General features: G+C 32.9%; 1 protein-coding gene and 1 non-coding gene across 4 annotated transcripts in view; both read right to left on the bottom strand.

Moving 5' to 3' along the window:
- Nucleotides 1-9,541, bottom strand: part of LOC116845707 (putative FERM domain-containing protein FRMD8P1) — a 65,854-nt gene that overhangs the window by 37,528 nt on the left and 18,785 nt on the right. For all 3 annotated transcript variants that reach the window (XR_004378304.1, XM_032818729.1, XM_032818730.1), the window contains one exon: nt 6,977-7,426. Coding sequence is in view for 2 of the 3 variants with exons in the window: in XM_032818729.1 (XP_032674620.1) it covers nt 6,977-7,426 (450 nt within the window). In the remaining variant the exon portion in view is untranslated. The remainder of the gene's footprint in view (nt 1-6,976; nt 7,427-9,541) is intronic.
- Trnat-ggu lies at nt 3,734-3,807 on the bottom strand. Its single transcript has one exon. It is a non-coding gene; the product is annotated as a tRNA-Thr (tRNA).

Genomic DNA, 9,541 nt, shown 5'->3' with positions numbered 1-9,541 from the left:
ATAAATTAGATAATAAAATTATGATAAAATTGTACAGTATATAAAATGATTTGTATGACATTTATATATACATAATAAATTTTCCAAAACAACTCAGCAAACACAAAATAACATTAACATAATTGTGCGTTATAATTTCCCTCTCAACCATGTAACTGTTTACACCGTCGAGTGGAAAATTATAACTAACAGTTTTATTATTATTACTTTGCCAGGAATTTATTCAACAAATTTATTGTATATCTTTGTAGTACCTTCCTTAAATTCATTAATTAATAATTAAGTCAGTCGTTGAGGGAATACTGCAAAAAAATATAAATTTTGTATTGCATCCTGATGGAAAAAATTTGTTGAAAATGCAATGAAATCATTGAAAATACAATGAAATCGTCGAAATGAGAAATGAAAGTTACTGAAAAGTTGCTGAAAATATTTCATCATGAATCATGATTTTCATTTCATGAATTGTAGTGAAAAGTATGGAAAAACAATGAATTTTTAATGAATATTGATGAAAAGTAATGAAAAAATATTGAAATATTTAATAAAATTTATTAAATTATAATAAAAACTGAGTAAATTGTATTGAAACTTTGCTGAAATTTTGATGAAAAAAATTCGTAAAAACATTTCTCAATAATTTTAAAAATTTTGCTGAATTGCGCTGAAACTTGATGAAACAATTACAATTTATAATGAATTGTAAATAACTCCTTAATGTACTTCATTTATTGATCAATGAAAATCTTCGTGAAAAGTTTTGACTAAATAACGAAATCATGCTGAATTTTGCTGATAATTGATGATAATTGACTAATGTATTAAAATGTAATTTTTTATTTCTCTAAATGTTAGAATATGAAAATTCTCTCATTAAAATGTCGATGAAAATTACTAAAATATATCGAACTTTACTGAAATCATATGGAAATCTGATTTCTTCATTATGTTTCAAGATTAATTCATACGATTGTTAATTTGTATGTAATATTGCATTTAGAGCAATCGTTAATTAGCATGTAATATTTACTTGTAGATTAAAAGATATATGAAATTTAATATTATTTATAAAGATAATCTATTTAATTAGATGTATGTGTGTCTTTAAAAAAATTATTACAAATTTAAAGAAGTACCATACACTTATTGTAGTGAAAATGTCCATATTTATTATAATACAAGTACATGAGACACATAAACATAAATATATATGTATATAAATATAAATTTTTGTCTTTTATCTCCCAAACATCCGTATGGACCAGTGCTAACACAACAATGATAAACATGCTAAATAATACCCATACAGCACAAAACATTGAAAGAACGTTGATGAGACGTTGATGCAACATTGAAGATAGAAGTGCGGATATTTTTTTGCATGAAATTCATGTTGATTTTTCAATATTGATAACCAGATACAGCTGCAATGTTGAATGTATATTGTACAAAAACTACAATATTTTGCAATGTTGTAACTATATTTGAGGAACATTGAAAATTATATTATTGATATAATAATAATAATAATAATAATAATAAAATAAATTATTATTAAATTTTATTATATTAATACATATATATTATTCATATTATATTACAATATACCATTATCATGTGTATTTTTCTTATTGTTTATATAAAATTGAAATGCGTTTAAACAATTTTGCGCAAACCATAAAGAATATTCTTTTATTTCAAAATATTATCTATTATACAGAGTCTGATGCAAGCTGTATCGATAACATAAAATGCATAAAAAACATTAAACTGAAAAGAATGATCGAAGTCATTTTGCAAATAACCACATAAACTTTAGAGATATTAAATAAAATATATTGGCGAATCAACGCGCGAATTTGCTAGGTACGTTATAATATACTGTGAACACTATAAATACACATTATATGAGCATAAACTGTAAGAACATCGTTGAAGTCATTGACATCACCGCGTGCCGCGTGCGATTATCAGGTTAGGCACACCTTTAACAAAGTAAGGTATTGATGGGTGAACGGGCATATAACCGCTTCGGATTCGAAATTATCGAGGGAGGTCGCGAAAATTTTAGAATGTGTTTGACAATCTTCGGTTCCTAGCAGTTATATGAGACATGAAGAAAATTGATTCAACATTACTGTGCTGTATGGGACATTTTTTTTTATTTTAAATTTCAATGATTTTCTATTGAATTTTATTGAAATTTATTGAAATTCACTGAAATTTCGCTGATTTTCAATGAATATTGCTGAAATTTACGACGATTTCGCTGATTTTCGATGATTACTGAAATCATAATGAACGTGGGTCAATTAATTAAGTTTTTCAGCAAAATTTCAGCACATTTCATTACGTTTCCAGCAAGTTTCATTATAATTTCAGCAAAATTTTTCCATCAGGGCATTTTTGCCTCGTATCTACCGTTGCTTTCGGACGCCCATCATGATCAATTTCTGTTGCGTTTCTGCTGTTACGTTCGAGCGACATGTCCTGATCGATTTCTGCTGCGTTTCTGTCCTCACGTTCGAAAGCACGTCATAATCGATTTCTGCCGTATTTCTGTCGTTAGTACATGATGTAGCACGTTGTGTGATATATCTTCTATATTTCTATTGTCATACCGTGACAGCAAATCGTGTTCTGTTTCTACCGCCCTTCCCTTATAGAAATATCATACTAAGAATCATTGATAATTACTTATTTTCAGTATTAAAAATACTGGATAATAAGTAATTGTCAATGATTCTTAGTATGATATTTCTATAAGGGTTGTCGCGTCATTGATATAGAAATCAGGCTATGCGTGGAAGACAACATATTTTTGCAATTATATTATTAGGGCAAATGATGATATATTTCTGTTACATTTTTTCCGGTACACTTTATCGGTAACACGTTGCAGAAAAAATTAAGCTTAATGAGGACACAGTTGTTTGAAATCTGCTGCATAACCATGATTCAATCTGCCGTTATACTGCCAGCATGCTGCCAGCATTTTGCTTGCTGGGTATATATTAATATAATAAAATTTTATAATAATTAATTTTATTAATATTATATAATAACAAATTTTTCCTTAATATTATTAATAATATAATTTTCAATACTCCTCAAATATTCCCAGATAGCCAAATCTGCGCGAACAGATTTTGCTATCAACTTTTGATGGCAAATAGATAATAAATTTGATGCAGGATATATATCACAGAAATGTGTTGACAACCTTCGATATCTAGTAGTTTATGAGACATGAGAAAATTAGGAATATAAGTATATTTTTGTAAACATGATTTTCTCATTTTTCATCTTTGCATAATAATTCTCATATTTGATTACTATCAATATTTAACAGTGATTTTATTATCAGTATTCACCAGAAATTAAGTACTGGCCAAAAAATTACTGAATTACTGGTAATATTTAATCACTAATAATTTTTCAGTATTTCTTAGTATGATATTTCTATAAGGGTCGCTCCGTCCATATATTCTTACGTCCATGGTTAAGGCTCATGGAGTCCCATGGCGCGGTAATTGTCGAAGAAACAGAAAAAGCAAAGCGTGACCAATCATAGATTGCATTCTTTTCGTATCGTTTTGTTAATGGTCGTACTCGATTTCGCTAGTTCCTCCATAGAAGGAGGAGGGCATACTAGCTGGCGGCGGGACGCCGTGCGTTCGAGATCTGCGTATCTTTTCGCTCCAGAGAGAGAAAAATATTGAGAGCGCGGTCTTGCTAAAGCCGGGACTCGAACCCGAGTCTTTCGCTTACCGGGCGACTGCTCTAAACCACTGAGCTACCTGACGCTCCACCCTCACGACACTCTCCTCTCCCTAGATAACGCTCAGAGATGCCGTTCGGAAGCGACATCTCTGGCGCGATCCCGAGTGCACGGCAACTACAGAGAGAAACAATGTTACTGTACCAAATGGTACAGTTGTCAGTCTCTCAAAGTCAAAGGTTGCTATCCTTTAAGACTTGCTGTCCATGTATGCCCGTCTCCACCGTTGCCCTTCCTCATCCGGTGCAAATAATACAAATAAGCCTCGGGGTCGACACCAATTACTAAGAAGTTATTACTAAGATTTACATCTTGCAAAAGTTATTGCACGTAAGTTAATGAAGATATAACATTCATATATGAAACATCCAAGTAGAAAAAAAATTATATAAAAGTTAGCGTCATATCAAATAATTTTGTGATCTATCTCGATATATATTTATATGTATACATATATTTACTTTAGATAATATTTTTAATATATTGCTCAACACTTTTATACTACAGAAGCTGTTCAAATATTACACGACTAGGTAACAGACAAGGAAGTTGCAGACTCCATATCAAAATGGCTTGCACAAGCCGCTTTGAGGATTCAAAGAGCAAAGTACATATATCTGTCATTATAAATATCGAGATAAATCTTTATTGTTAATATTTTACATTTTCTTTTACAACATGATTTTATTTACGTTAAATTTACATCTTTTTAATTTTTTTTTTAAGTATACAAAATCTTTAAAAATAAATTAGAACGCAGTCACATAATTATACAAAGATTATAATAAGAATGCGTATACAACGATATTAGACGGCTGAGCTTATTTCCAAAATTCTACTCTATGGAAAGAATAACATTGAATTAAACATAACATGAATAACATTGAACTAATCTTTGTCAAAAGATCTTTACTATTTTTGTTCTGATTTGCTAGTGCAGTACTAATTTACTCATCGAGTAAAGGTTTATAATCCTACTGAGCGCGCTAACAATCTCCACGAGAAATGACTCGTTAATTGATGCCGAAATGATGTCGAATCAATGTAGAAACTATCAAATTGATTGATTCGACATCGTTTAGATGTCGATAGATGAATTATTTCTCACTAAATTGTTGTAAGCGTTCTTGATATGGCTCTTACACGTTTATGTGACTACACAGATAGAAATGCGTGATGATCACGTTTCATCATAATGTGATGTCATACTTTGATTTCACCTTGATATCTTTTTAAAAATCATTATGTGATTAACATGACATGAGCACAAGATGTACACAAATGATATACGAATATGTCTAGTTCATCAAGTTTTGTTATCATAATGTTATTAGATGAGATATTTTTCTGATCATCATTACATGAACGACATATGAGCAGCATATGCGCACACATTTGTATGCATTTTTGCAATCATCCACGTCAATATATGAACGCGTGCTGAGCGCAACATGACATCATTTTTCTATCTGGGTACATTATAATTTATCTTCAAACACGTTGTACATTATTACATAATAATTATTTTTATAACTTGTTTTTGTATTTTTACAGATCAGATCAAACAATATGAATATTTTATAAACATATACGATCGTACGAAGTGAAGATAACTTAGAACAGCAATCACACGTACTTATAAGAACCGTATTCAAAACGCTTATAACGATTTTAATAACACGTGCATATATAAAGAATAATTCCATGTTGCTACGTAGCTATATTTTTCCTTACTTTCCGTGTCGCAAGTTAGTATAATCAGAATCACGAGATATTTCATTATTTAGAATAATAATCGTGCATAATAATATGCAATAATATGCATGACAGTTGTTTACTTTTTAAGTGGAAAAATTTGGCTCGATTTTCGAGTCAAATTAGATCTGATCGCATTCAACGGAAACAAATTTTTCATGAACTAAGTAACCATCGATGATCTTTCGCGTTTTGGATTTTTAAAAAGTAGCTAGTTAACCATCGAATAAAGCAAAAAGTCTATTCGAGTTTTCAACTAACCGATTAAAATTATATATCATATAATTAATAAAAATAGATGTTACAAGGAGAAAAATATCTGTATTGAAGTTACGATATAAGTTTCCCTTTCGTTTCTACGAATAAAAAGTTTACGTATTACACACGGAAAGATGTTAACGAGCTGAGTTCCTAAATATATATTTATTTATTTATTTTTAAATATATATTTATTTATTTATTTTTGATATTTTTTTCATTCCACTTTAAAAAATCCTTTTGTTGTAGTACAAACTCTTTTATTTTAAAAGGGACACAGATTTAAGAATTAATTATTTACGTTTTATTGTTTAATGATAAAGAATTCAGATTTTATTTTGTAACGTTTGTAACAAAAACTTTAATATTTACTATATCAAAAATTTTATTTTGCCAATTTTCATGTAATGCCAATGTTTATTCCCATACAGCACAGAAGCTTGCAGCAACATTGCTACAACGTTGCAAGATTGCATATTGCAGTGCAATATTACGGAGACATTGCAGTGACATTAATTTGCAATATTACTTTAGCAATATTGCAGAGACATTGCAGTGACATTAATTTGCAATATTACTTTAGCAATATTGCAGCACTATTTCAAAAATATGACGAATATAATATAATATTTTTTACTAGTTATTTTTACTAGTTATTTTTTTACTAGTTATTTTTGTTACTTATATTTCAAATTCAGTGATATTTCACATCAATAGTGCTTATAGAATAGTACTCAGAATAATCAAAATGTCACTTCTATTTTGACACATTCCCGCTTGCCGAATGAATCAACAGTCATGAAAAATTAGCTAGATTAGCTAGAAACGGACATGGCTGGTCAAAACTTTTTAGTGACTATCGATCTGGGGAATAGTATAGCATAAACGCAACTGAGTGTACGGCGTAATGAATTAATTGAATGCGACTTTCCTCTGTTACCATATTAACTTTGTTCTAATTTATATTGAGAAGGATCCAATGATGGATCGAAACATTTGCGTTGCGGTTTCGTTAACATTTTTTATGTAAGGAACAACCCTTTATTTTAAATCAATAAATTTGTGCACTTCTTTCTTGCACCTAATTCTCATAGGCCCTTTTGTAATTGTAATTTTGATTGTATATCTTAAAGCCTTTTTATTTATTAATTTATGAATTGTATTTGGCTAAAGAATATTTACCTTGTAAAACGTTATATCTGGCTTCCGCATAAAGAAGCTCGAGCACTTTAGTGTCTTTGATCTGCTCTTCCTCTGCTCTCGACAGAAAAATATTTCTGCGAAAGTATAACAAAGGCTCCTCATCGTCGGAGTTGTCTCCATGCGAGCTATACTTGTTTATGAGATAGCACCATTTGGCGGCTAGCTCTACGGGTTTATGCGTTGGACGCAGCTGTACCTCTAGCTGCGAAGAACACATCCATAGCGCAAATACAGGTGTAGCAGTTACCAAGGCTAATCTTGTTAGACCCAATTCTGCTTCGGATTGCACGATCGTGAAAATCTGCTGCGCAGTCGCGTTCTGGTCGACCTCCATGATTAAGAACACCCCCGTCATTAAGTACACGGCTATGCGTACAGTAGGTCTTCCTGTGTTTGAATATTGCGACTGATTCGTCATTGCTTTGTTCACTGCGAATTAAAACAAAGCCAATAATTACTGAAAGAATAATGCCCTGTGCATAAAAAATCAAGATACAATCAAATATCTTGTCAACAATACATTTTTGGAAAATATGTTTTAGACAAAAGTGATATAATATAAGAAAATCTATTAGTTCAAAATATTTATTTGACTTTGGAATGATTTTAAAAAACTCTGTCAAGGTCAATTTAATAAAAAAAATTTTTCTTAATTTAATCTTTTTCTTTTTAATATAAATCGATCCTATTTGTTCATTTACTTCTGTGATTCTGATATAAAAACAAAATCATTCAAAAGTGAATATTTTCCAAGATATTTTACTCTGATATTTCCAAGATATTTTATTCTGATACTTTTCAAAGTACAAGATATAATATATGATGTAACATATGAGATATCTCATAACTAAGATTCGGAAGTTCGTGCATGATCTTCGTTGCATCTTTCAGTTCAGCTGTTTCTGGAAGCTTTCATATATATTCAATTTGAAATCTTTCTTTTGAATTATTTCTGAAACCTTTGTAACGAAGTGTTACTGAGCCCGTGCCTGAGGGCTCAACCACACCGGCACGACCGAACATCCGTCGTGTCGATGTACACGGCGCTTAGCGCCACTTTAATGGCCACGTGGCCTTTCACGCACCCGCACGTGATCCGACGTCGCAGCGCCCTGGGTGGGAGCAGCGTGACGCGGGTCCGTGCGGGTATAAAAGCCGAGCGCTCGAGACACGGCACCATTCCCGTCGCTGCGGCCGCAACAGCCACGATTTCGAAGGTGCGCTCGCCTCTCGACGCCGTGTTCTCGCTGCATCCCGATCCTAACTCCGCTGCACGAGGGTGTGCTCGCTCTCGACGCCGTGCTCTCGCGGCATCCCGAATACCGCTTCTCCAAGGTGTGCTCGCCTTTCGACACCGTGCTCTCGCGGCAACTTGACTCCGCTTTTCGGATGTGTGCTTGCCTCTCGACGCCGTACTCTCGCGGCATCCCGACCCGACCGGGTGATTGCGAGCTGCGAGGGATTGGGGTTGTGTGCTCGCCGTCTCTGTCGGTCGCTGTCGACTCCCCCAGCTCGCCTTCACCCAGATAACTAAAATAAGACCGTTCTCGAAAAACCGCGACCGTCCGCTTAGATTAAGTCTGCGTCCGTTCATACTTCTGTCCGCCACCGCGTCTGCGTGAAACTGTATTCGTGACAACAATCGCTCACTCGTAGAGCAACGCAAACGCTCGCGATCATCCGCGCCGCCGTTGCGAAGTCTTTGCGCCGTCTTTACGTCGCGCCGATATCTGTACGTGGAAAGTCCTGAATAAAAACTGTTTTCTTGTTTAAACCAACGGAGTGACAATTATTCCTTCCTCCCGATCCCCGGACACCGGCAAGCCGTCTATGGCCTTTAGAACTCCTCGAGCGTGACGAGCCAGCGTGCCCTCAGTACGCGACTCATCACACCTTTTACTTGAACTAATTTTATAAACCCTTTAGTTCAAGTGTTTCTGGAAGCTTTCATATATATTAAATTTGAAATCTTTCTTTTGAGTTATTTCTGAAACCTTTTACATGAACTAATTTTATAAACCTTTCAGTTCAGCTAATTCTAAAAGCTTTCATATACAGGGTGTCCTAAAACCACCGGAATTGCTCTTAATGGTAGATTCCTTACAATATTTTAAGAAGAAAATTCTAATACAAAAATGTCGAGACTATAATAGCTTTTAAACGGGAAGCGATTACATTTAACGAATGGCAGGGCTGAGATTTCGCGCGCTCAAGTACGGAAAAATGACAAATGCAAAGAGTGCTTCTATTAATGGGGCGCTCTTTTTATGATATTATTGTCATATAAATTTGCAATATGTTTTCGCTTCTCTATGTATTGCGTATTAATATATTTTTTCACAAATAAAAGATGTAAAAACTAAAAACATATCAAAAATAATTCAAGTAAAAATTTGCATATTTCAACTTGAGCTGTCAGTCATCGATTAACATTACCATCAAGGTGTCTATGCTATGCTGTGCGAGACAAATAAATTATAATAGAATTAATAGCTGTTTATTTTGTATTTTAGAACATTTTGGAATGTTCGTAACGAAATACAA

This window comes from Odontomachus brunneus, unplaced genomic scaffold, assembly GCF_010583005.1.
Source record: "Odontomachus brunneus isolate Ranch 3 - 2012 unplaced genomic scaffold, Obru_v1 Obru_scaffold_057, whole genome shotgun sequence".
Classification (NCBI taxonomy): domain Eukaryota; kingdom Metazoa; phylum Arthropoda; class Insecta; order Hymenoptera; family Formicidae; genus Odontomachus; species Odontomachus brunneus.
The sequence above is the reverse complement of the archived record's forward strand: the minus strand, read 5'-3'. Positions and strand labels throughout refer to the sequence as shown.